Source organism: Plecotus auritus (assembly GCF_963455305.1).
Source record: "Plecotus auritus genome assembly, chromosome: 13".
Lineage (NCBI taxonomy): Eukaryota > Metazoa > Chordata > Mammalia > Chiroptera > Vespertilionidae > Plecotus > Plecotus auritus.
In genome coordinates, this window is record NC_137779.1 from 10,709,568 (window position 1) to 10,737,422 (window position 27,855).

The window sequence follows — 27,855 nt, forward strand, 5'->3', positions numbered from 1 at the left end:
GGACCCTGGGTTACACTTCCGAGCGCCGGGGGATTTGGAAGTGAAGATGGGATTGAAGGTGCCAGGGGAGAAATGCTGTAAGGAGATGGACACGCCACCTTGACCATGGTCCGCTTATGCCGGACGAAGGTGTGGAGGCCCAGCCACCGCAACTTCATGCAGAGTTCAAAGACGACCACCATCAGGGCGAACAGCTCCAGGGTCGCGTGGACCTGCAACCACAGGGTGCGGAGATATGGCATCGCCGGGCCCCTGTCCTCCCGCTGGCCATCGCACCCGACCGCCTCTCCTGAGACTGGAAAGAGTGGGAGGGACTGCCATCAGGTATGCTGCCCACCTGGCGCCCAGGTGTGGCCGCTGGTCCCAAGTGAGGCCATCAGATGGCACCCCCTGGCATTTCCGAGCAAGCGAGCAGAATCACAGTCGGACTGAGTGAGGAAAGTGCATTCGCTCCACAGGGACCCCAAGAGGACCGGCGAGTCACTGCTGCTCCCGAGGCCTCTAGGGCCTCCCAGGGGCTGCTTTCAATCCATTCACACTATCTTCCCTTCCAGAACGTTCCCCTTCAAGCTTAAGCTTGCATTAGCCCACACGAGGTTCCTGGCGCTTGCCCCCAGGGAACAGCGGCTGCCAGCCATCAGGACACTCACGTAGATGCCGAGGCGGAGCGCGGGGACGGCAGGGGCCTCGCACAGTGACAGCAGCAGCAGCAGCAGGGCCGTGGACAGCTCCATCAGATAGAAGAGGTGGTTGTGTGCGAAGAGGTAGGCCGCCAGCGCTTTGGCATTCTTGGGGTGGGTGAAGAACTTGTCGTTATTCTCTCCTTCCTGTGGAAACAAGAGCCACGGGGCAGAGAGCCTCTGAGGCACAGCACCAAGGCCGCACCGTGGGCCAGGGTGAGAGGAGGTTCAGGCCAGAGACGGAAGACGATGGAAATTCAAGTCTTACAGCCACAAAACCGTGCACCAGTTAAGTCTCGCCCTGGCCTGCTGATGGGGCTTGAAAGACTTGCTGATTCCTAAAAACCACTTGGAAGAATCAAAGAATAAAAGGTCCAGAGGGCCCTAGCCAGTTTTGCTGAGTGGTTAGGGTGTTGGCCCGTGGACTGAAGGTCGTGGGTTCGATTTCCAGTCAAGGGCACCCATCTCAGTTGCAGCCTCAATCCCGGTCCTGGTCAGGGTGTGCGCAGGAGGAAACAACTGCTGTCTCTCTCACATCAATGTTGCTCTCTCTCTGTCTCTCCCCGCCTTCTACTCTCTAAAAATCAATGGAAGAAACATTCTCACATGAGGATTAACAACAACAACAAAAAGGCCCAGCCCGGCCAGAGTGCTCAGTGGTTGAGCATCAACCTATGAATCGGGTTCGATTCCTGGCGAGGGCACATGCCCGGGTTGCAGACTAAATCTCTAGTAGGATGGGGATGGGGGAGGGGGGGCGTGCAGGAGGCAGCTGGTCGATGATTCTCCATCATCACTGATGTTTCTATTTCTATCTCTCTCTCCCTCTCCCTTCCTCTCTGAAATCAATAAAGATGTTTTTTTTTATAAAAAAGGTCCAGAGAAAGTAGAGAACTGGGCACAACTGGTCCCTGGAGGCCAAGTGCTCACTCTCAGAAATGTCTGTAGAATGTAAAGAGCTGAGCGTGGCGTCCTGGGGTCAGCAAGCATGGGCTTCCCCACTCCTCCCGGGGCTACATCCTCTCCAGCTGTCAGCGCGATGGCTCTCCCCTTCCTCGTGGGGGTCCTGGAAGACACTTGGGACGGCGTCTGGTACACACAGTAGGTGTTCAATAGATGTTTGGTAGGATGAATCGTTTTGCAAGAGATCACTTCTCCAGGCGCCAGCCCCTCTTGGCGACCATCCACCCAGCAGCTGGGAGGCGGGGAGCGCTGGCCTTGACTGTGGTTTGCCGAGTAGCTTTGAAAAAGTCGCTTCCTGAAGTTGGATACGTCACCACCCTCAGTACCAAAACACAAAGACAAACCACAGGCTGGACGGGGCAGGTCCACAGAAGGAACAAACACGCCGGCGGTCACACCGAGGGCAGGCGGCAGGCCGGGCTCCGGCCCTGTGATCTGCGCAGGGCTGTGGGTTTCACGCTGCCCCAGGGCCACAGACACCCACGGTGGCCTGCAAGCTTCTGGTTTGTTTACTAAAAAATGCAATTCCTGGGAAATTTCTTCCCACAGTCAGCCAGCAATGAGGGTCCGACTAAAAGAAACCACTGACAGGGGGCCTCGAGCTTAACTCTAGGACTTGGAATGGCCTCTGAGGAAGTGGAGGCTGAGGTCACCACCAATGAGCACGGAGTGAAATACAACCAGGTCACTGGGGTCTGAGCCAGACCCCAAGGAGAGAGAACAAGGGCCTTGTTTCCTGGCTGCTGATCGTGAAGGAGATTAAGAAAAATAAGAAGGCGGCCAGTTCCACGTGACGTCCAGGCCTCTACTCTCCGATCCCGGAGGAGAAGTCCACACAGCAAACAAGACCATCTCGGAGGCACTGTGACCGCTGACACCCGGCTCCCGAGGGGACGGAGCTGACAGATGAACTCTGGGAAGAGAAGAAACTGCGGGGACCAGGCAGCCTCAAAGCAGCAAGGGCCCAAGGACCCAAGTACACCCGCCACCTGGGCAGGGTCTGCGCTGCAGCTCAGCTCCAAGCAGGAAAGGAACAGCGTCCGACAGCGGCTCAGCCCACCCTCCCGAAACAGCCCCAAATGCTGCTCATGGAGATGGCAGTTCTGTTCTCATTTTTCTTTTAAAGGTGCATTTTGGGTAAAAATCATTCAAATAATACACAGGATTTTAAGGTTGTAAAAATTCCATCAGCTAAATATAATCACCTTTAATACTGATAAACAACTTTCCAGATGCGAATGGGTGTCTGTGCAAACACACACACACACACATACACAGGTATCTGTAGCTATATGCTAGTACAGCAGTCGGCAAACTGTGGCTCGCGAGCCGCGGTTTGCCGCTCTGTTGACTAATGAGTTTGCCAACCACTGACCTAGACTCTCGATTCCAATAATTACAGGCTGTTGTTGTTACTTGTGATTAAGCCCCTATCCCAGTGGTCGGCAAACTCATTAGTCAACAGAGTGGCAAACCGCGGCTGGCGAGCCACAGCTGCAGTTTGCTGACCACTGTACTAGCACATCTATAGTAATAAAAGTGTAATATGCTAATTAAACCGGATGTCCTTCCGGATAACCTTCCAGACGAAGCCAGGCTGCAAGGGAAGCCCAGGTCCCAGGTGCCGGAGGGAAGCCAGTGCCGGCAGCCAGCAGAAGGAAGGCCTACTCTCGCACCAATTTTGTGCATCGGGCCTCTAGTATTTACATAAACAGCTATATATGGGTTTGAGTGTGTGTGTGTATGTACACAAATGCTATACAACAATGATCATACAAGTCCTGTTTTGTAACCTCTTTTCCCACAACTACATAGCTCATTTTCAAGTGCATACATGTAGTAGCGTATAGAAATGAGGCAACAATGTATAGAAGGAAGAACATCACTTGGAGGCTAGATAGATGAAGTTTACATCCATGCTCTGCAACTTACTAGGTGGGTGGCTTTGGACTCAGGGAGGCTGGGGGCAGGTGGAGCCACAAGTCGGGGTCACCTGACGAGCCCACGTACGTCGCCTGTCCAGTGCAGGCACCATCAGGCTGGCTCTCCCCACCATAAGGCGAGAAGCTCACGCACAGAGAACCAAAGCAGGGACTGAATTCCTGGGCATCCAACAGAGCCCCGCCTCCCCACCCCACCAAGAAGGGCCAAGTCCTGACCCAGAGATGCTCACCTGGAGGTAGATGGCCGCCTCTTGATAATTCATCTCCCAGTTGTGTCCAGTGGGGCTCGAGGGGAAACTCTCGCCCTCTGAGCTCAGGCTGGAGGCCTGGGAGCCGTGGAGGGCATAGCTGCCTCCATCTGCATTGGAAGAGGAGAGAGATTCACGTACAGCCCAGGAGGAAGAGAACAGAGACACTGTGCAGCAGAAGGAAGGGTCTCGCATGCTCAGACATGCGCACCATCATTTATATGTCAGTCTCCGCTCCGTGCACCAGGACAGCAAGAATTAGTATGGCTAGGTAACTATATTTTTCCTTCTCTTGTTAAGTGAAAAAGCAAGTACAAAAGAGCACAAGCATCTTTGGTGTAAAAAAGGGGAGGAAACGAAAACATACAGCTACCCACTTATCTTTACAGAAAAGAAAAAGAGGAAGAGAAGTTAGAACTCAGTGAAATCGGTTACCTACAGGAGAGGTGGGAAACGGAGTAGAAGTATCACTCCAACTTTTTGTTTACTTTTGGCTTTTGGAAGTGTGTTAATATTCTACTTAGTCAAAAGTGAAAAATAATTGGATTTGGCTCTAGCCAGTTTGGCTCAGTGATTAGAACGGTGGCCCGTGGGTTGAAGGATCCCGGGTTCGATTCTGATCGTGCCTAGGTTGCAGGCTCGATCCCCGGTCCTGGTCAGGGTGCATGCAGGAGGCAACCAATCAATGTGTCTCTCTCACATCGATATTTCTCTCTCTGTGTCTCTCCCCCTCCCTTCCACTCTCTCTAAAAATCCAAGGAAAATATCCTCGGGTGAGGATTAACAACAACAAAAATAACTGGATTTGTTCCTTGGTGCGGGGTCATCTGTGGCTTCTACATGCTGATCCTAGCCCTTTCCTGCACTGCCCCATCAGCCTTTGGAGAACATTCTTCAGCTTGGGCTGACTCCACCCCTGGCTCCCGGGCAGGTAGCCCAGGTGCAGTGAGAGCCCCTCACCGCCCCCGGACAGGCTGGTTCAGGCAGTGGTGCTGCCCCACGCCCGGCCAGGGAGGGCTGAGACTGGGACTCGTCCTGGGCCAGTGAGGAAGGAGGGGCTCTCTCCCTGTTGCTGCAGGCAGCTGCCTCGGCCACCATGTGTGGAAAGCCTGCCCGAGAGGGACGCCAAAGGAGAACAAAACAGTGACAGAGGTGCCCCGAGCTGCAGCCTTGGCTCTGCCTGAAATCGACCTGAGCATTTCCAGAACCGGCGCCCATAAAGATCCTTTTATACTTCCACCTGTTGTCACAACTCTCAAGTGTCTCCACTGACACGGGTCAGCAGTGACTCCAAGAAACAGAGGAAGAATATCTATGATGAGACATGGCTCCCCATCATCCACACTCCTAATCACCCCCTACATGAGGATAAAGAATCCCATTTCAAATCTATTCCGTGGCAGATTCTGTTTTCCAAAGGCAGCCACAGTATTCCCTTTCGTCCCCCCTGCTCTTCTGGAACCTTCCCTACTGTGCCTCTGCCCCTTGAAACCAGGGAGTCTCTGCGACTGCTTTGACCGACAGGACGGAATATGTGACGCTTCTGACTTCTAAGGCTAGTTCACCTTTTTAAAAAAATGTTTTTATTGATTTTTAGAGAGAGGGGAAGGGAGAGGGATAGAGAGATAGAAACATCAATGAGAGAGAATCACAGATCACCTGCATCCTGCACGCCCCTTACTGGGGATTAAACCTGCAACCCCGGCATGTGCCCAGACCAGGAATCAAACCTGTGACCTCCTGGTTCGTGGGTCGATGCTCAACCACTGAGCCACACCGGCCGGGCTGCTTCCAGCTTTTGCTCTTGGAACCATGTTGAGGAAGCCCACGCAGCCGGTGGAGAGGCCCACAAGGAGGACCAAGGTCCCTCGGCCACAGCCCAGCTGAGCTCCCGGCACACAGGCAGCACCAACTCGTCCGTCAGCTGAATGAGCCATCTCTGCTCCAGTTAAGTGTCCACACGGGCAGCGTGGGCAGCAGAGCAGCTGCCCCTCCCAAACCCCACCCCAACTGCAGGTTCATGAGCAAAGAAATGAGGGTGCTATCATAAGGCACTATGCTTTGGAGTGGTTTGTTATATAGCAACTAGAGGCCCGGTGCACAGATTCGTGCACCAGTGGGGTCCCTCGGCCTGGCCTGTGGGGATCAGGATGAACCCGGCTCTCCAATAATCCCCCGAGGGGTCCTAGATTGCGAGAGGGCACTGTGCACCAGGCCTCTAGTACAGCAGTCGCCAACCTTTCGGACCCCACGGACGAGTGGTCCACGGACCACCAGTTGGAGACGGCTCTAGTATGCATGTAAGATCTTTGGTTAATCTCTTCCTGCCCGCCCCTCTCCCCCCTCCCCCTCCCCTCTGAGATTCATCAGTCTGTTCCATGTTTCCACACCGGTGGTTTCCGCTCCTGCGTTGAGCATCTGCCCCCTGGTGGTCAGTGTGCATCATAGCTATTTTCGGTCCCGGTCAGCCAGTCACTTAGGCTTTTATATAGATAGATAGAGAACATGCATATCTAAGCACCTCATACATATCAACCTATTAATTTTCACAACAGTCCTAAGAAGAAGGTTATGATTAACCCCACCTCAGACTTGAGGGAAGGAAGGTGCAGAAGGGCAAAGGCTAAGCCCCTCACAGAAGCCATGCAGCTAGCAAGACGCGGGGCTGGGAGACCGTCTAGGCTGGGTAGCTCCTAAGCAGGAAGCCACGTGCCTCTCAAGAACTGGAAACCAGAAAAGGTGACAGGGTACTGCCAAAAGGACCAAAAATTAGCAGCAGAAGCACTGAAAACGGAGCTAGAGTAGGAGGAGGGACACCTGGCTGCCGCCTGCACTCGGTGCCGCTGGCCCTTCTCTACACAAGGCCGGCATCCCCCACTCCGACCCCAGTGCCCAGGTCTAAGAGAACTAAGTCCCAGGCGGAGAGAGAAGGTCAAACCGCCTTCCTTGATCTGCTCACGGGACCAGAGAGGCATGGGCCAAAAGTGACGTGGAGGGAGGAGCAGCCACAGGCAGGCAGCTGGGCAGTGCTGCCCCCTCATGTGCCTGCGCCCCGGCCTCCGCGACCTTCATTCATCGCCGCAGGGGCCGGTGGCCCAGACACAGCAGTCCCAGGTACAGTAACGACAGTGCCAGGTGGGCGGGTGATGAGCTGGCACAGATGCCGTGGACATTAGCCTCACTTAGCCAGTACTTACTGTTCCCTCGGCCCTTTCCCAGGTCTTTAACTGGCCTCCTTCCCCATCTCCCAGGATCCCCCCCGAACACCGTCCTCTCAGGAACCGCCTTTGGCCTCTCTGGAAGTCACATGCCCATCACCCTCTGCCGCCCTCACGCTGCTCTCTGCTTTCTCCTGAGGTTGAACCCCCCCCCCCCCACCCACCCACAGTGCGTTTGAGCCAGTTTCCCTGCCTGGAATGTCAGGCCCCTGAGGGCAGGGACTTTTGTCTTGTTCACTGAGGTGTCCTGAGAGCCCAGAACAGTGTTAGGCATGATGCAACCAGTGCTCAACACACACCTCTGAAAGGGAAGCCCTTGCTCCAAAGCTTCCAGAAGCACACTCCCATGGGACACTGAGAGACGGCCAGTGGCCGGAGGGCACAGCAGGCGTGACCGCCAGAGCCCGGGGCCAGCCAGGGAGCAGTAGAGGTGCCCAAGCGCCTTACAAGGGGCTTGATGTGATCTGTACTTTCTAAAGATCATCTTTAAGGACCTGCTGAAGAGCGACCATGTTGTAAGAGTAATTCAGAACAGAGCCTTACAAAAGACAGAAAGGAAAGAAAGGAAAACGAAGACGGGAACTGCCGAGGGAAAGGATGGGGAGCTGTCCCCTCCAGGGTGGCCTTTGTCCTCGGCTTCTAGCCATTCACCCCGCACTTGCTCAGAACACAGGCCTTGGCTTGCTGACCAGGTCCCAAAGGCAAAGCCGATCAGCTTGCTTGTGGCTCTTATGTGGGGAGAGGGCTGAAAGGCCCTAGGTGGCCAGGGAGGCGAGGGCGGCCGAGGGGCTATTCAGGAGCCGCAAGTGATTTCAAAGAGCCGCCTTCACGCCGGGTCCCAGCGGCTGGGCAGCGCATGTAGGGGCTGTAGAAAGGGCACAGTGGAAGGAGGGGGCCCCGGTCCCTCCATTTCCTTCCATGGCAGCCTCAAGCAGAGGCGGTGGCCTTGTGGCCAAGTCCAGCAGCACTCTGAGGGCATGGCGGGGGGGGGGGGGGGGGAGCGCTGCGGGGGGTCCTCATTCCCTGCCCCCTTCGCTGTTTCCCACTTCCTAGGCTGGAGAGGCGATGGACACGCTCCAACTCCCAGTGCTTTATTGCTGCTGTTAGAAGGAACGCTTAAAGGCTTAGCCGCCTCCCACAGGGAAAGGACAATTATGGTCCATAAAAGAGAGGAACGTAGGGGGCTCAAGGGGGCCACCAGAGGTAAGGGGGCCACTTGACTGTGGCCTGGAATTCAGGTGGGGGTGTCCGGGGCATAAGGCCCTGCTCACTGGGGAACCGATCTCAGGGACTTCCTCAGAATGAACTCCCTCAAAGCAGGAAGTGAGAGCTATGAGGGGCTCCCCGTTCCTGGTCACCACTGGGCATGACGTCCCAGGGGATGGTCTGTCCCCATGATGAGGCCCACTGGGCCTGCCCCGGGTCGTCTGCCTGGGAAGCTCAGAGCTCCGTGACTGTTAGCACCTACCTGCCCTGATCTACTGCCCACCTGGGCCGAATCTGCACTTGCGGGGAGTAAAGGTCCCCGGGTAAGTGACTGGGTTCTGCATCTTCGGGAGCGTCCCCTGCTCAGAAAGAATCCTGGCCACCAAAGTGGGCAGGTGAGCTCTCACCCCAGGTCCAACCCCATCCTGTGGGCTGGGCCGGCCCTCACACTGGCGATCACGAGAGACCACGTGAGAATGAGCATGTGGGACCTGGGACTTTGCCACCGTCCTTACCCAGGGCAGGGTGTGTTCTTCCAGGAGAGCTGGAAAGGCGAGGTGGAGGCAGACCGCAAAGGCCCCGCTCCAGGAGACAGGATGACCTCACCACGGGGCCGGCGGGGAGCTGGCCCTCCACGGCCTCCTCCAGGAAGAGGACGGCCGGCCCCGGCCTCGGCATTTCCGCCTCGGCAGCTGGGCCGGGACCGGAGGGAAGAAGGGAGAAGACACGCAGCAGGCAGGAGGTGGGAGAAGCCGTCTGCCCGGTTCTCTGGGAAGCCAGTTTCTCTGCTCACAGGTTTCCAAAGGGCCAGAGGAGGCTGACCAGGAAGCTCCCACATGCGCCTCCGGGGAAAGTTCCCTGAAGGAAACACCTCGTTCTGCACCCCTGGTGCCCTGGGCAGAGAGCACTCCAGTGAGAACCAGTCGGCAGCCTTTTCAGACCCGTAGACCTTATGCAACATCTACCCCTGAACTACTCTCCCCGAATCCTGGCCATCAGCCCAGGGAGGTGAACTAAAGTCACTGGCAGAAGACGGGACTGGAAAACCAGGCCTGAAGGACATGCATGCGGATACAAAACCGTTACAGAAACTCTGCCTCCACGTCTGAGAGCAGCTCCCCATCCAGAGCGCAGGCCGACACACCAGGATGACCTGTTTGCACAGATGGCAACGCTGATGTAACAGGCCCAGACGCTCCCTGCAAAACAGCTGGCTGCTTTGCATGCAGCCTCTGCAACGGCCCTGCGGGGAATCCAGGGTTTCCGTTTGCTGGAGCACAGTGTGCAGCCGCATCCTGGGGGTGCTGGGTAAATAGAAACAGTTTCCATATGCCGGCCATAAAGCTGCACCAGGGAGGAGAGGGAAGGACAGGCGGAGGGAGGGCTTCTGTGACCCACCTCCCTCCCAACAGGGCAGGATCTGCTGGGCAGGGTAACCACCGGGCCTTCCTTTGGGGCTTGGGGCAGGAGGCCGCTTTGGATCAAAGGCCTACGAGCTCCTTCCTCATGGGAGGCAGCTCTGATCAGAAAGAATGCAAGGCCGTGATTGTTCTGGGCAGGTTTACACTGAGGACCCGACCCCCATGCAATCCTCACTCCCTTTCATTCTCTCTCCTAAATGCCTGCAACCAACCTCACGCATTCTCAAACACACACACACACACACACACACACACACACACACAATCCTGCACATCCTCTTTAAGACAAAAGGTTGCCCTGTTCACCCAAGTTCACTCCCAGCTATACCCCTCCCCTCCCCTCCCCCGGTTCACCATCTAATCCCCAGAGCCTCAGTTTCTTCATCCATTAACTGGGACCGGCGCCAACTGTGCCCCGGGCATGGCAGAAACAAATGCCAATACCCACAAAGCACTTGGAGCCCTCCGGAAACCGGTGCCCACCAGAATGAGAACGAGCAAACGCCAAACCGTTCGCCAGTTGTCGCTGAGAGCCCCACTCCATGGGAAAACGCTGGAAGAGGGGAGGAAATGAACCAGAGTGACACTGATGAGTTTCCAGGCGCGGCGTCGCCACACTGCCTGTGCCGGCTGACCCTGCCAAGGCCCCCAGACAAAAATCGGGCAAGAGCCACTTTGCCGAAAGAGAGCAGAGCACACATTCCCTCCAGCCCAGGCCTTCCCTTGCTGGTAACTGGCTGCAAGACGGTGTGGGAAGCAGACCCACATTATCCACACACACTACTAAAGGCTGCAAACCCAGGCAGAGCCCCGAGCCAATATACAGACCTCCAAAAGGCAAGAGCTGGCACAGAGCCCTCCCCGTTGAATCGCTGGACTCAAGCCCAAAACCCATCCTGCCAAAGGCTTAAGCCAGAGGCGGAAAGGAAAAACGAAAAGCTCACCCAGGCCGGTCCCCTGGGTCAAGCGCTGTATGGAACCGGCCAGGATAACAGGATAATGCCCGGTGCCACCTCCAACTTTGTTTCTGGCCAGCTGACAGGGATCTAAGTGGCCAAATGCAGAGGGATTCTCTGTAGATACTAGAAGGCTGTCCATGAACTTGAACTGGCTAGCAAGTTGAGAGCCGTAACTAAGGAGATGAAAAGAAAGGCAGGAGGGCTGGGAAAATGGGCACCCCTTAATGGTCTACGCTGGTGATTACTGCCCCAGGTGTCCACCCCACACAGGCCACACAGAAACGTAACATCCTGAAGTTAAGACCTTGAGAGCAACTCTCCAGTCTTAAGAAATCATGCGGTAATTTGGGGGAGGAAAGAAGGGGGTGGGTGAAGTTCACAAAGGCTGACTTTCCAGATGCAAACAAACATGGTTTAATTTGAAGAGACATTTATTCAGCACCTACTGTATACCAGGCATTGTGCTAGGTGTTGGATTTTTTTGAAAAGTTAACCATGAATTCTTGTCCTCACGGGGTTCACTATCAGGAGGCGAGAGAAGGAATGTGATTCCGGTGCATTAAAGTCATTTGTTCGTTACAGCAGCCTAGAAAAGGATGTGACAACAGCTACCCTCCAGGGCTGCTGGGCCGGGGAGGGATTCACAGGTGATGTCTGCACAGGCTTTTGAAGAATGAAGAGGTGTCACCGGGTGGATGAGGGTGGGGTGGGTCTACGTTCCAGAAATGGGAAGATCATGCATCAAGCACAGAGAAGCAAACAGCAGGGCATGTGTGGGTTCCATAATCCAGAAGGTTCCATAATCCTGAAGCTTAAAGAGCCAGAGATTAGGCCGATACCAAGAACTACAGCTCACACTCAGCACTGCATGTGCCCCAAACAGAGTTCTCAGGGTCAAAAGCCCGATGAAGCAGGTGCTGTTATCCTCTCCAGTTTACGGAAGGGGAAACGAAGGCCCAGAGAGGCTGAGTGATTTGCCTAAGGTCACAGAGCAAGGATGTGGCCAAGCTGGGGTTCAAGCCCAGGCCGCCCGAGCACCCACCCTCTTCCCCCACCTGCAGGAGCCGCAGGCGGCTGTAAACCACGTTATGGAACTTGAACCAATGGGTTCTAACAGTGGGGCATGCTGATCACCTCGCCAAGGTGGTCAGTCTTGGTTAACATGGTAACCCCGTCTACAAACATCCTGCTCGGGCAAAATGCAAGTTCCTCTTCCTGGGGGAGCCATGGTGAGTCACATTTATGGGGCCACTGAGGTCATTTCTATCGTAGAATCCTTCTCACCACCCTTTGCACGAAGAACCATGTCCTGGCACCCGCTCCCCCCGCTTTGGCCCAGGCAGAGAACACTGGTTTACAGGTAGTTTCGTGGCGAGGCAGGACCTGATTTCTACCTTCTCTAGTCTGTGAATCTCAAGGCTTCACTTGCAACTGTACTTCCCACTCCTGTGCCTCTGGGTTTATAATGAAAACAAAAGGCTTTCACTCCAACCCAACACCCAGCACACAGCATTTATCGAGCACCTACCATGTGCAAAGTGCTTCAGATAACTTGAAAAAAGCAAACATATGTAAAGACTAGGCACATCTCAAAGGCCCTACGCTTCACACACACACACACACACACACACACACACACACACACACACACACACACACAGAGGCATGCGAACTCCACTCTGTTTATCCAGTGAAGAGTGCAGCACCTGCGTGAACATCTGTCCGTATTCACTTGGAAGCAGCACAAATGCTAATTGTGGAGCACACAGGGACCGGGATGGGAGCGGCGGAGGAGCAAATGGAGATGAAAGGCATTTTTCACTGCACACGGGCAACCCCCCCTCTGCCCCCGGGCCCCTCCCCGGGGTCAGCAGACCAGTAGTGCTGGAGGAACGAGGCTGGCTGTGAGCCACACGCTTCATGCAGGCTACTGATGTGTCAGCTGATGCTGTCCTCTTGGCTCAGATCAGAAGTCTGTTCCAGGCCCTACCACCGGCGGGGGGGGGGGGGGGGGGGGAGGGCCTGGGCCCTGGGCCTGGCTAGGCGCACAGAGCACTGGCCACGCCCCAGCATCTGGATCTTCTGCCACAGTAAGCAGCTCTGCTCAGAAGGCACGGGCCCTTGAGGAAGTGACAGTTGGGAGGAAGTCTACATCCCAGAGAGCTTGGCCGGGACACGCCACTTCTCCTGGGACCTGGGCTCGCCTGGCTGGTGCCGCTCCCAGAGGAGCCGGCAGGGGCCTGAACGCCTGCGCAGTCAGTGGCCAGGCACTGGGCTCAGCCTTCTCTTCCTTATCCTCAGTTTCCCCTCCCATCGGGTGCGGAAGGCAGCCCCAAAGAGGCACCGCCAATGAAGAAAAACGTAACAGAAACCGTCTTAAAGAGTGGGCAGACGCTGCGGCTGCTGGAGCTCTTATCTCTGCAGCGCACCAGGTGGCCAAGGATGTAAATGTGTCCGTCCCCCAATTGCCACAACCAAATCCTTAAGAAAATGCAAAACCCAGCTAACATTTCTTAAGCAGAGGCCCATGTTCTATGAAAATTTCCCATTTAATCTGTATGGCAGCCCTGAATGGAAACATTCTTATCCCCATTTTACAGATGAAGAAACTGAAATCAGGAACAAATGGAAGCTCAGCTCCTCATTCAAGATTGCACAGCTACCAAGAGGTGATGCCAGCAAGTCAGAGACTGAAGAAATGGGAGAGTGCTGTGGAGTATCAGCAGACGAAATCACGCCCCCAACACACACACATTTCTTTTTGTTGTGTTTTTATTTTCTAACTAGAGGCCCGGTGCACGAAATTCATGCACAGGAGGGGTGTCCCTCAGCCCAGCCTACATCCCTCTCACAATCCAGGACTGCTGGCTCCCAACTGCTTGCCTGCCTGCCTTCCTGATTGCCCCTAACTGCTTCTGCCTGTCAACCTGATCACCCCCTAACCACCCTGATCACCCCTGCCAGCCTGACTGATGTCTAACTGCTCCCCTGCCAGCCTGTTTGCACCCAACTTCCCTCCTCTGCCGGCCTGGTCACCCCTAACTGCCCTCCCCTGCAGGCTTGATCGCCCCCAACTGCCCTCCCTTGCAGGCCTGGTCCCTCCCCTGCTGGCCGTCTTGTGGTGGCCATCTTGTGTCCACCTGGGGGCAGCCATCTTGTGTGTTGGAGTGATGGTCAATCTGCATATTACTCTTTTATTAGATAGGATCCTTACCTGAGGAGTGAGGATATATTTTCCCATTGAATTTTAGAGAGAAAATGGAAGGGAGGTGGGAGGGGGAGAGAAACATCGATGTGAGAGAGACACATCGAATGGTTGCCTCCCGAATGCACTCTGAACTGGCAACCCAAGTACGTGCCCTTGACTGGCAATCAAACACAAGACTCTCCAGTGCACAGGCCGATGCTCTAACCACTGGCCAACACCGGCCAGGGCCACACACATTTCTAACCACCTGAGAATTCTCCCAAGCCTCCTGATCTCCAGATCTGTGAGCCTGACACACGCCAGGGCAGTGTCGGACCCAAAAGGAAGCAGCCCGAAACGACGTGAGCCAACGTGCCTGGAGGCTGCGGACGCTTCGGTTCTGTCACAATCTGGGTCCCATCGAGGCTACCCATCCGGCTACGGGGTGCACAGTAAAAGCTGTGATTCCAGACAGCGAAGCAGGCCAGCCAAGTGTGCACAGCCAAGCCCGTGATAAGAGGGGACCCTTGAGAGCCACAGAGGGAAGACATCACGTTTGTCGACGACCACGCGCAAGTGAAAGCCAAGGCATCCGGCAGCTTGGAGTGTCTCCAAGCCATGAGCCAGCATGGAGCCCAGTTCACTCCGCCCCAGCTGATTTCCAGCAAGAGCTAAAAGAGTAAGAAAAAATAAAAATAAAAACCCAATCTGCCCTAACTGGTTTGCCTCAGTGGATAGAGCGTTGGCCTGAGGACTGAAGGGTCTCCGGTTCGATTCTGGTCAAGGGCACATGCTGGGGTGGCGGGCCCGATCCCCAGTAGGAGGTGTGCAGGAGGCAGCCGATCAATGATTCTCTCTCATCATTGATGTTTCTCTCTCTCCCTCTTCCTTCCTCTATGACATCAATAAAAATCAAAAATCAAACTTTGTCTTAAAACAAAACACAAAACTCAATCTAACAAAAAGAGAGGTGAGTGAGCTCAGCACTGAGGGGAGGTGGGAACCAGCCACCAGGGCTGACACAGCAATTACAGGGCATGTGTGGGCTCCTGGAAAACTGCCAAGCCCTAAAAGCAGAGACCTAAACGTCCAAAAGGCAGGCTGCTCCGAGAGGAAGCAGGGGCCAGGCCCCGCCCGGGCTATTTCTGACCTGGTCACGTGTGCATGTCTCCCTGTCATCCCAGATGGCTCCAGGAGCAGGCCAGGGTGTGACTGACAGTCACTTGGGACCCCGGGTGTTTTTGGAACCTGGTGACTCACTCCCAGATACGTTACTTAATGAGTTTTCTCAGTGCCCAGAAAAGACATGGTCCCTGCCTTTGCAAAACTCGTACTACCAGGAAGAGGCAGTTATATAAAACATTAGGACCCAAAACAATCGCACCTACCCAGGCGTTGCATGGGGTTGGGCACTGTACCTTCCTGCCTGTCCAATTCAGCCGGGCCACCTCAAACAGGCATCAGAGACACCAAAAAGAACTCTACGCCCGGCCGGCGTGGCTCAGTGGTGCAGCGTCCATCTATGAACCAGAAGGCCGAGATTCCATTCCCAGTCAGGGCACATGCCCAGGTTGCAGGCTCGATCCCCAGTGTGGGGTGTGCAGAAGGCAACCAATCAATGATTCTCATCATTGATGTTTCCATCTCTCTCTCCCTCTCTGAAGTCAATAAAAATATTTTTAAATATGTTTTTAAAAAAGAAAGAAATCCACAAACAGGTTAAGCCTTGATGGAAAGAAACATGTTTGACCAAACCCACCAGGATGAGCCAAGGGGTATTTATCATACTGTGGAAGGATGCTTTGCCGAACTCAGCCCTTCTGCCCATATTTTAAATTATCTACTTCACCCAAAGTCCATTTTCTCACCATGTTTAGGAATCCATCATGGCACAAAGCAAACCCAGATTCGGTACATGAGACATTAATCAAATCTCTCACACATAGGGGCTGGGGAGCGAGCTGGGGAGCGAGCGGGCCTCTGGGCCTGGAGAACAGAGAGAGGTACAAACAGAGCATTAAGAGAAGGGGAGGGTGTGGAAATGCAGCCACTATCCTAACTGGCTGTGGAGGGTGAGGGAACGCTCGTGGGAAGGAGGACAAAGGTCTGCAAGTGAAGTAGGGACAGATCAGAAGCATGAGACAAGCAGCCCAGCCCGAGCCAGTTTGGCTCAGTGGACAGAGCATCAGCCAGTGGACTGAAGGGTCCCGGGTTCGAGTCCAGTCGAGGGCGGGTACCTCAGTTGCAGGCTCGATCCCCGGCCCTGGTCGGGGCGTGTCGGGGAGGCAACCAAACAATGTGTCTCTCACATCAACGTTTCTCTCTCTGTCTCTCCCGCTCTGTCTAAACCCCCGCCCCGCCCCCCCCCCACCCCCCAAAAAAAGAGACAAGCAGTCCACAGGGAGGTTTGGTAGCGAAGGTGGTTAAATAAGAAAATAATGGAGATAATGGGATAATTGAAAACATGAGATTATAGGAGCAGCCCCACGTTTTAACACGTTTGATTACTGGTTCTGATTTCTGGGGTGGAGTACAGAACGGAGGGCAGCCCGTCAGGAGTGTCACCGAGGCGGAACTGCTCACGGCCTGGAAAGGGCCGGGCTGCTGCCAGGCGTCGGGCCAGGCGGGGAACGTGGGGCAGGGCACTTGGCCTTCAAGGGCTGCGTCTGTCACTCGATCCAAGAACGTGGCCTAACGCTCACCAAGGGAGCGGGGCTAAGTTTACGGTTTCCTTATCTGTGCTCGGGGGGTAACCACACTGTGCAAGGCCTGAGGATGGAGGTGGCAGGCTCTGCGATCAGGGGGTGTCACACGCCTGCCCGGTGCCTGCCTGGTACTTGGCAGATCACCAACACGGGCTGAACCAAGCAGCCCCGCCACGCCGCTGTCTGCCTGGGCAGGTTACTCCCTCCCCACACCTCAAGTTGCACATCCCTCTCACCAGCATCCCCAACTCCTACTTGTCCCTAAATCCCACTGTCCACAGACTGATCTGCTTACTCCTTAGTTGAGTCTTCAATGTCATTTGCTCTCTCACCTCCCGCCACAGCGCCAAATCCACCAAAATTCACTCCAAGGGCTATGAACTCAAATGCCTGCAGGCACCCGGCAGGTATCAAACCTGGGAAGCTGGGGTGTGTGAGACCAGAGGGGCCAAGTGCTCACGCTGAGAGCAAACATACACCTGCTTAAAACACTGCTCAGGCCAAACCAAGCAGGTCCCAGCGTGTCCCCGGGCCACCTCCCTGCCACATGGCCTTGCCCCCATTCCCAGCCACTCTCTGCAGGGCAGCCCGAGTGAATTTCAGACCCTGCCCTGAAATGGGACAGGTCACTCCCCTGCTTCTCCATCACCGCAGGATGAAGTCTCAATCCGCAGCATGGCCCTGCGGGGGGCGGGGAGGGACCCTCCAAGACCACGCAGAGGAGTTGGGGAAGTGCGCACATTGAGGAGAAAGCTGCCGACTGCTCGGCGGGTGCGACTGCTCGGCGGGTGCAATCGTGGCTGCCCTCTGTGGCTTCCCCCTCCCCACTTACTCATGCCTTCTGGTTTCTCTGTGATGATCCAATACAGCTTGTACAGTGAAACCCCATCGGTTTTGCTATTTTTGCAACATGAAAGGGCGTTCTAGATATCGCACTCCAATGTAGGAGAAATACCTTGTAGGCAATAAAAGTTTAATTAAAAAAAAGAAGAAGATAGCCCTGGCCGGTATGGCTCAGTAGTAGAACATAGGCCGGAGAACTGAAGGGTCACGGGTTCAATTCCCAGTCAAAGGCACGTACCTGGGTTGCAGGTCGATCCCAGGCCCCGGTCAGGGCGCATGTGGGAGGCAACCGACTGATGTCTCTCTCCCACACAGATCTTCCTCTCTTTCTCTTCCTCTCTCCCCCTCTCCCCCTCCCTCCCTTCCACTCTCTCTAAAGATCAGTGGAAAACATATCATCAGGCGACGATTAACAAAAAACAAAAACAAAGATGAAGATGAAGATAGGCACCAGCTTCCTTCTGAAAAAGCAAATCCCCCTGAAATCCTGTCTCTTCCAGAGCTTGACTTCCCGGTGTGCGGCCCATCGGGTCGGAGCCTGAGCTTTGGAGCCAGAAGACACGGGTTCGAAGCGGCCGTGGGCACCTGCTGGCTGCGTGAGCTTGGGTAAGTTCCCACCTCAGCGCCTCGGTTTCCTTCGTCAGATGAGGACAATGAAAGACCAATGGCCCAGATCTGCGGGGAGGACCCGGGAGACGGCCCAGGAAGGTGCCTCGGACACCGCCTGGCACGTGGCAGGAGCTCAACACCTGTGAGCCACTCTTTTCCTCGTGCATGACCTTCCTCAGCTTGGAATGGAGAGAGAGTCAGGAAATGGCCCAAACAGGGAATTCACCAGCAAAGGGAGGGGAACGGGGAGCCGCCCCACAGGTCCCTGAGCACAGGGTGGGAGGGGCAGTCTCGAACCTTTGGTCCCTTCCATAGAGCAGGGCTTCCTTCCTGGCCCCGTGCTCCATCTGATCCGAGGCAGCGCGGGCACTGCGACCAGAGCCACCAGAGACCCCTGCTGGGAGCCATCAGAACCTCCCCACGTCCCTCCCCAGCTCGGAGGCTGAGGAGTAGCGTGTTCTGGCTCATGAAGCTCTCGGAGCAAATGTGAACTTAGACCCCCCTAAGGCGACGGGGAAAGAGCAGTGCAGCGGTCCCGCCCGCACCCAGCTGCCACTGCTGCCATTTCGAGGCGGCAGCTATCTGCATGTGGAGGGGAGAGATGGCATTTCATGGCAGGGGGGCCCGAGGCGACAGACAGGATCCCCGTGAAGACGCAGAGGGCCGAGGAAGCGAAAGGCTTCGAGTTTCGGTGAAGACGCAGAGGGCCGAGGAAGCTGGAACCCAGCATGCCGGGTGCTTGCTCATTTTAATTGGTGCCTCCGTCAGCCTGGTGACACCAGGCTTTCTGCCTTGGTGAGGCCCTAAGAAAGCCAGGGGAGTGACTCTGCGGAGCCAAATGCCCCCGCTCCCTGGGAGGCTATGAAACTCTTAATTGCTGTTAGGTCTCCAGCTGCCACGCTGCCTCCTTCCCCGCTTGGCGGCGGCCACCTGCTGGCCCAGCAGCGAGGCAAAAAGGATTCGGGTCTTGGCCTGGGTTCAGGACCCCGGCTTGTGTGCCATGATATTCCAAACAAGCACAGTCTCTGGTCATGATAAACACACCTATGACTGGCCAAGCACTTATACATTAAAATGGGCATCTCATTAAATGTCCCCAACAGCCCTCCCGGGAGATGCTATCAGATCCCAGTGCACAGGTAGGAGGTGGAGGCTTGGAGAAGCTAAGCCCCATACTAGCTAGGATGGGAGGCCTGGACCTGGGATCCAGAGGCCACAGGCTTGACCACTCCGCTACTCAGGGTATCACAAATGCCAAAAGCTATGCAAGTCTCTTAGGCTTCCGTCTTACGCAAGTACACTGGAGAGAACGGGTCAGAGAAAGAACCTCGGGCACAGACTTATGCGACGGAGCCCACGTGGGGGGTGATCATCCTGGGATACACGCCCCACTGCTCTTTCCAGCTCATCTTGGCTATCTCTGCACTAAGACCAAGAGCTCGGGCCCATGTCAACCTGGCCTGGTGCCAGCTGGCCCTGGCTGCGTAAACACGCTGCAAAGGGAGCCAGAGCATCATGGGTTGACCCCCTGCAAGGGGACAGTGACCTTCCACGTGGCTAGATGCCACACTGGGCTCTAGGTAACTGCCAGGCATCATACCGGGCATCAGGGTGAAGGAGGGAGAGGGCCTCCCCATCTCTATTACCTAAGCCTTACCCAGGGGTGGCCTGTCACCTGGCAACCACGAACCACCAGCACCTAAGGAGCCGTGACACTAAGTGCCCTGCTCAAGCCTCAGCCACCTCCCTTACCCCCAATCGCTTTTTCACCAGAGAAGGCATAGAGCACAGGCCCAACTTGGGCAGCTAGTGAGTTTAAAGGCAACAAGAAGGCAAAAGCTGAATGTGACCAGAATTCCCTTGGAAAGTCCCTTGTAAGGCCCACGACATTCAGACTGTGTCTGGTGGCAGGCTAACGATGGCCCGACCCCATGCGTGGGCTCTCCAACCTGCACCGTCGAAGGCCAGCCCCGCTGAACTGTGCTCAAGGTTATTCCTAAGTGCCAGGCTTTAAATACCTCTGCTCCTACCTGCCTCCTGATCAACTGCCTATGAGTCATTCGTTAGCATTTCGGCAGCTACCCGCATAGCCCAGAGATGGCTGAGTCTTGGATAAAATCCATTCTCGCCCATATAAGCAAAAAAAAAAAAACCAAACCGTCCAGTTTCCTGCAGGGACAATGTCCCATCATAGGTCACCTCTAGGTAAGATCAAAGGGCACAGCCAGCCAGGTTCCTGGGAATCTGCATCTAAGCAAAGGGCAGGAGTGTTCTGGGCTGAATCGTGTCCCCCTACAACTCCTATGTGGAAGCCCTAACCCCTAGGACCTCAGGTATGGCTGTATTTAAAGACAGGGCCTTGAAAGAGGTAGTTAAGGTGAAATGAGGGCATAGAGGTGGGCCTAACCCCATCTGCCTGGTATCCTTGTAAGAAAAGATTAGGCCCCACTGGTGTGGCTCAGTGGTTGAGCGTCAGCCTATGAACCAGGAGCTTACGGTTCGATTCCTGATCAGGGCACATGCCTGGGTTGCAGGCTCGATCCCCAGCCAGGGCGGGGGGGGGGGGGGGGGGCATGCAGGAGGCAACCGATCAATGATTCTCTCTCATCATGGATGTTTCTATCTCTCTCTCCCTCTCCCTTCCTCTCTGAGAAAATCAATATAAACATATTTAAGGGGGAAAATCTATAAGCCGTCTTTAAAACCAAAAAAGAAAAGATTAGGACACAGAACAAAGGATGAACCCGTGAGCAAACAGTGACAAGGCAGCCGTCTGCAAGCCAAAGAGAAGCCTCAGAGGAAACCAAACCTGCTGACCCCTTGATCTCAGACTTCCAGCCTCCAAAACTGTGAGACCCTAACTTTCTGCTGTTCAAGCCCCCTGCCCCCATCCGTGGTATTTTGTCACGGCAGCCCAAGTAGGCTAAGACAAGGAAAATGCAGGTACAGAGCCAGAAGAAGCCACTGACGACAGCTGCTGGTCAAGGCGGAGGCCAGGCTTGCCCGAGGCGCACGCCCTTAGAAAGCCTGTTTAGTTCCCAGGGCCTCGTGCCCAGGGAGCGCCAACTCTGCTGCAGACCTCCGCCTGCATTCTGCCAGCTCCTTACTACCTCAAGGGTTACGTGAGCCACAGCCCCGTGAGCCACAGCCCGGGGCAATGGGGGCAGCCTCCAGACCATCAGCTCTGCTGGGAGAAATGGGACTCAAACCCCTGGTTAGGAGGGGATGCTGCCCCCCTCTGAGCAGGACCCCCAGACAGCCACTCCCACGAGCCACAAGGCGCCAGAAGCCCCACGAGGTGTAACCACGACTTGCTGACTGTATCATCAAGCTCGGTGATAACACAGACGAATGGAATGCAGGGCCTCCTAGGTGATCAGATGGCTAAATAAGTAATTACCACGCAGTAAGCCACTTGTAATAATGGAAGCCTCGTCAAGATACCAAAGCAGAAAAGGGTAGTCATTAGCCCTGTCTGTGAGGGGAGGTCCAGAGAGATGGCATTCTCAGCAGGATTTCCAAGACAGGACTGAAGCTTCTGAACAAACAAGAGGCTGAGGAAGGCATTCCGCAGTGAGGTGCCAGCAAGGTGGTTTCAGAATGCACGGCAGGGACGCGCAAACTAGCAGTGCGACATTGTGGGCAAAGGCAGGAAATGGGGCAGATCAGGTTAGAAGGTGCTAGGACACCCAAGGCCTCGTATTTGGCCTAGAGCTTGGCCTTCATCCTGCAGGGGACGAGAAGGTCCCGGGGAGCTTTGAGCTGGGAAATGACCGGGCTGGATTTGTGTTTTAGACAGAATGCTCAGACAACCGGGAAGGGGGACGCTGGATAGAAGGTCAATGCCAAAATCGGAGCATGAACTAACAAAGGGGAGAGCAGGCCTCCTCTGAAGTCTTTTTTTTCCTCGGACAGGCCCTGCTGTTTTCCCGGCCAGGCTTGATGCATGACACCCACTCGTTCTTAGAGGTTTTAGCAAATGTCCCACTAACGCACTGGGGAGAAAGTACCATTTCCCTGCACCCTGTCAGTTTTATATTTCGTATGTGTGTTTTTTTTAAGAAACAAATCCAGCCCTAGCTGGGTTGGCTCAGTGGATAGGGTATTGGCCTGCGGACTGAAGGGTCCCGGTTTTATTCCTGTCAAGGGCACATACCAGGTAGCAGGCTCGATCTCCAGTAGGGGGCGTGCAGGAGGCAGCCGATCAATGATTCCCCCTCATCATTAATGTTTCTATCTCTCTCTCCCTCTCCCTTCCTCTCTGAAATCAATAAAAATACATTAAAAAGAAACAAACAAATCCAGCCCGGCCACGGTGGCTCAGTGGTTGAGCATCGACCCATGAACCAGGAGGTCACAGTTCAATTCCCAGTCAAGGCACATGCCCAGGTTTTGGGCTTGGTCCCCAGTAGGGTGTGTGCAGGAGCAGATCAATGATTCTCTCTCATCATGGATGTTTCTATCTCTCTTCCCCCCTGAAATCAATTTTAAAAAAAATTAAGTAAAATAAAAAAGAAACAAACAGCCCTAGCCAGTTTGGCTCAGTGGATGGAGCATCGGCCTGTGGAGTGAAGGGTCCCAGGTTGATTCCGGTCAGGGGCATGTGCCTTGGTTGCGGGCACATCCCCAGTGGGAGGTGTGCAGGAGGCAGCTGATTGAGGTTTCTCTCTCATCGATGTTTCTAACTCTCTATCCCTCTCCCTTTCTCTCTGTAAAAAAATCAATAAAATATATTTAAAAAAAAGAAAAAAGAAAAAGAAACAACCCAAATAAGCCACCAACTTCGCTACGACAAGGACAGTCCCACGAGCGGCCTATCCATGGTTAGCTTTATTGTCTTTTTGGCCTATTTCCTACTCATCAAGCTCTATCATCGGTTCAAACCTGATCTTGACACAGAACTAGGCTGTTCTTCCCACTTTGATCCTGCAGGAGAGCGGGACACCCTGCCACCAGCTCTGATACTTGGAAGAACTAAAAAGTGGCACCCACGACAATGATCGGGATTTCGATTTAGAATCCTGAGCCTATTTCCAGAATGATCCACACCCTTCCTGCATCAACCACCCTCCCTTGCAGTCCATTCCCTTGTTGGTCATGGATGGCCCACCCCCTCACTAGGAGAGGGTCCTCCTCTGAAGGTGAGGAAATGTGTCACATTATTTACACCCTTTTCCCAAAGCACCTTCCACAGTGGCATGAGAGGGAAGATCAGAGAAGCATTGCTCCTTACCAGCTGTGTGACCTTAGACAAGTCCTTAACCTCTCTGAGGCTGCTGCTTCTTCTGTAAAATACAGATAACAGTGACTCTACCTTGAGGCTACATGATGAGAAAATATATGTAAATGCTAAAGGCCAGTGCTCACATTTATTAAGGGCTTATGAAGGAAAAAAGAGGAGGAAAAGAATCAGGAGGCGCAGGAAGAGAAGGGAAAAGGGAGGAGGAGTGGGGGAAGAAACTTTGGAGTCAGCTGGTCCTGGGTTCAAATCTCTTCTCCACCACTTGCGGGATGTGTGGCATGAGGCAAGTTACTTACCCTCTCTGACTCACTGGTTCCTCCTCTATAAAATCCTTGCAGAAGGATTTTAGTTAAGGTAAGAGATAAGAAAGAGTCGAACGTAAGCCTACAAGTTCTAGGGCATTTAAGAAGTGTGCCTTGCCCTGACCGGTTTGGCTCAGTGGATAGAGCATCGGCCTGCGGACTGAAGGGTCCCAGGTTCGATTCCGGTCAAGGGCATGTACCTTGGTTGCCGGCACATCCCCAGTGGGGGCGTGCAGGAGGCAGCTGATTGATGTTTCTCTCCCACTGATGTCTCCCTTCCTCAATCAATAAAATATATTTAAAAAAAAAGAAGTGTGCCTGAAGTCAGGGTGACTGGTTTCTCAGCCCTGGTTTACAGTCTAACCCTCCTGGACTACCCAGCTCTGCCACCCCAGCTGGGTGAACATGCCACAGCAAGGAGAGGCCAATTTATAGGGAGCCAGGCCTCCCACTGCACTCCGTCCACAGGACCACTGCTCTCTCCATCACTTCCAAGAGATGCCTGCTGAGCTCCCCGCAACCAACTGTATTCTCTCTGGACAAGAGGGACAGGAGGGCAGGCTGGTCTTCACCTGGACCCACGTATGTCCACTTCTGAACTGAAGGAGAGCAACAGCCCTCCATCCTGGCTCAGGCACACGGCTGGCGGGTGAAACGCCCATTTGCTAAAGCGCGAGTCCCTGCCGTCTGAGGACCGTTCATAAAAGGCAAGTTATTTTAAGCCTCTCGTGGACCCGAGGCCCCAGCAAATAAAGCAAATGGCTTTGGGACAAGCACCAGAAAGGGTTTTAAGGCTTCTCATTCTGCCAGAAACACACTTAACTTTAAAACATTTAAAGCTCACAAACTCTCTTGGGTTCACCTTGCGCTAGGCTGTGGTTGAGAGGAAGACAAAGCAAACCCCGAAATCCTCAAATCAATGGATCACGATAAATGTCTGCCCTCCCCCGCCCCCCATCCAGGGCCACGCAGGGACAGAGCCCCAGCAGGGAGCAGCAGTCAACTCTGCCCTCTGCCAACAGCATCAGAGTGGGACAGACGGAGGCCGGTGTTGAAATCTGTTTCTTTTTTTAACCAGGAATGGGGCAGGGAAGCTAGCCAAGGCGCAGGTGTGCCCGAGGTCCACACCAAGCATGCAGGAACGAAGCCAGATGCAAAGGGGGGCAAGGTGCTGAGGGAGGCAAGGGCTCCTGGAAGCATCCCTAAATTGGGGGTGCAGGATTAGGACCCTGCAGTCTCCCAGTAGTTTGTGTCAGGTCCTAGGGGTCAAACACAGAGTCAGGCACTCGGGTACCATGTCTACAATCAGACCATCAAGCCCACAACTCACTCCCTGAAGTGGCCCCCCACACCCCACCCCAGTGCACCCTACCGTCTTACTTCTGTTAGGCAGCTCCTCTTGGCCCAAGCCATTGGAAGGAGCCAGTGGGGCACTGCCGCCCTCCTCCAAGGTCAGGATGAGGGGAACATCGTCATCCAAGTTCATGGCCATGGTCTTCTCTCCCGTAGGCCTCAGGATGTGATGTCCAGGGCTGTAAATAGTCTCTGCTCTGCGCTCCCTTTCAAAGCCACTGGCCCAGAGATGCTTCTCAGAGACTCCTCCATTTGCGGCATCATCTAGAGTTTGGGGAATTTAAAAAAAAAAAAATTATTAAAATACAACCACTACTGATGAAAATGTTCTGCAGTTAGAGAGTGGCGATGGTTGCTTAATCTTGGGAAAACACTAGAAACCACTGAATGGTACCCTTTAAGATGATGGAGTACTGCAATATAAAACAGGATTAAAAATGAGAGGAGCCTGCCCTAACCGGTTTGGCTCAGTGGATAGAGCATCGGCCTGAGTACTGAAAGGTTCCAGGTTCGATTCCAGTCAAGGGCATGTACCTTGGTTGCGGGCACATCCCCAGTGGGAGGCAGCTGATCGATGTTTCTCTCTCATCGGTGTTTCTAGCTCTCTATCCCTCTCCCTTCCTCTCTGTAGAAAATCAATATAATATATGAAAAAAAAAAAAAAATGAGAGGAGCCTTAACTGGTTTGGCTCCGTGGATAGAGCGTCAGCCTGCGAAGGGTCCTGGGTCCGATTCCGGTCAAGGGCACATGCCTGGGCTGCGGGCTCGATCCCCAGTAGGAGGTGTGCAGGTGATTCTCTCTCATCATTGATGTTTCTATCTCTCTCTCTCCCTCTCCCTTCCTCTCTGAAACCAATAAAAATGTATTTTTTTTTAAATTTGAGGAAAACTCTGCAAGAACAAATATTGCAGTTAATGGTAATTACGTCTAGAGATTAAGATTATGACTAATATATTCCACCTGCACCCTCTTGGTTCTTATTTATGTTTTATAAGGATTTTGAAGACTTAAAAAATATACAACCATTAAAATAATTGTAGTTAATACTTGATGAGTACTTACTATGTATCAGGGACTCTTCTAGCAATTTTTAGGTAAAGCTGATTGAAACTTCATAATAGATAGGTAGGATTACTATCCCCCATAACAAAGGGGGGGACTTTAGGCTCAGAGAGTTTAAGTAACTTGCCCAAGAACACACAGCTTTGAACTGCGCAGCTGGACTCCAGCCCTATGTTCCTAACCACTATACTACAATTCCCCCAAGTCCAAGCCCTGTATTTAGGCAGCACTTAGCTCCAATGACCTGAAAAAAGTTGTGTGCCAGGTCACCTACACTTGCCCATAGCATTCTTTTTTTTTTTTTTTTTAGTTTTGGGTTTTTTAAAAAAATCCTCACCCAAGAATTTTTCTCCATTGATTTTTAGAGAGTGAAAAGGAAGGAGGGAGGGGAGAGAGAAAAACATCGATTGGTTGCCTCCTGCATATTCCCTACCAGGGCTGGGGAACCTGCAACCAAGGTATGTGTTCTTCACTGGGACTCGAACCCGAGACCCTTTGGTCCACAGGCCGATGCTCTAACCACTGAGGAAACAGCCGGGGCCATGGCACTCTTATATAGGCATTATTCTCCAGATTTAGGTGCTTGAGGAGGAAGGGAAAGAGAACCAGAGTATTTTTTAAGTGATGTCCCGAGTCACACAGCAGAAGCCCTCCTCCTGAGTTCCCAGTTTAAAACTCTCAGAACCAGCCTGCTACCCGTTCTATTTACACACATTCCCATTTCCGCTGGGGAGGACCAAAAGCAAAGCCACGACTCAGCAGATCTGGTGGCAGACCTTTGAACTGGGAAACAACAGCAGGTTCCTTCCTCAAGCAGTGGCCTCCCGGACTCAGCCAACTTTGGCTCCAGACTAACCCACTGAATGGCAACCCCGCAACTGACTTCTTTCACAAATCATCAGACTAATCTCAGGCAGGTCCCTGGGCATCCCTATCTTCTTAAAACCAACCAGCAAAAGCAAGCACAGCTCTACCTGCTGCTGCTAAGCCTGTAGCTCTCTGTCTAGCAAACTCCCTGTGAGATTTTGGTTGTTGTTACCTCCAGATCTGGGGATTTCTTTTGCTTTTAAATCTCAATATTGGGGAGACAGAAGAGGAAATCCCAAATAAGACACTACTATTTGGCTATCTTAAGAATTTTGTTTTATTTACTTTCTTTTTGGTTCAACTTTTTTACCATGGATATTTTCAAACATATTCAGAGTGAACATGTAAATGAACTTCCTTGTATCTTTCACTCAGTTTTGACAATTAAAAACATTTTGCCATCAATTGTGCCGTTGTTGAGAAATACCCACTTCACAGATGACGAAACTGAGGCTTAGAGGGATTAACTCAACTGCCGCTTCTAAGTAAACAGCAAAGAAGTGGTAGAGCCCAGTTTTCAACCCAGGCAGCCCGACTATAGGGACATCCCCTCCCTGGCCTCCTCCCAGAACCAGTACGGCTATCGGAACTCATTCAAGCCCATCATTTTAAGAGGGAAAAGGGAGGCCCACAGTGGGGAAGGGACTTGCCCAAGTCCTAGCCCAGTCCTCCTTCTGCGGGCTTGGCCTCTCGCTCTATGGAGGACACAGAAGGGAGGGGTCACCCCTAGGGAACAGGTCCCAGGAGAGGGCCAGCAGCCATCTGCTCCTGCTCCCTGACCTGGCAAGAGTCCCTTGTGGGGTCGCTTTAGGGAGAGGAGCAGGTGAGGAAGGAGGGGAGGAAAGAGGAATGCGGGCTCCAGCCCCACGTGCTCTCAGCCCTGGTCGGGAGGGCCCCCCGCCCCCGAGCGGGGGTCGCCCCAGGAAGTCGGGACCAGGAGAGAGGGTGCAAAGCCCCAGCCTGGGCTGGAGGGAAAAGCACGCGAAAACTTCCCCGCAAGTCCCTCCGCCCGCCCGGCCCGCCCCCCACACTCCAGCGCCCAGCTG

At 53.9% G+C, this 27,855-nt stretch overlaps 1 protein-coding gene across 5 annotated transcripts in view; it reads right to left on the reverse strand.

Moving 5' to 3' along the window:
- The window catches only part of TPCN1 (two pore segment channel 1), a 51,520-nt gene that overhangs the window by 23,384 nt on the left and 281 nt on the right, over nucleotides 1-27,855 (reverse strand). For 3 of the 5 annotated variants that reach the window (XR_013959545.1, XR_013959546.1, XM_080650077.1), the window contains 4 exons: nucleotides 24,907-25,143; nucleotides 3,817-3,944; nucleotides 651-827; nucleotides 99-212 (listed from right to left, as the gene is read on the reverse strand). Coding sequence is in view for 3 of the 5 variants with exons in the window: in XM_080650077.1 (XP_080506203.1) it covers nucleotides 99-212; nucleotides 651-827; nucleotides 3,817-3,944; nucleotides 24,907-25,018 (531 nt within the window). In the remaining 2 variants the exon portion in view is untranslated. Of the gene's footprint in view, nucleotides 1-98; nucleotides 213-650; nucleotides 828-3,816; nucleotides 3,945-8,773; nucleotides 8,793-10,623; nucleotides 10,681-24,906; nucleotides 25,144-27,855 lie in introns of those variants that run through there. The other 2 variants (XM_080650078.1, XM_080650076.1) reach the window with 2 other exon arrangements.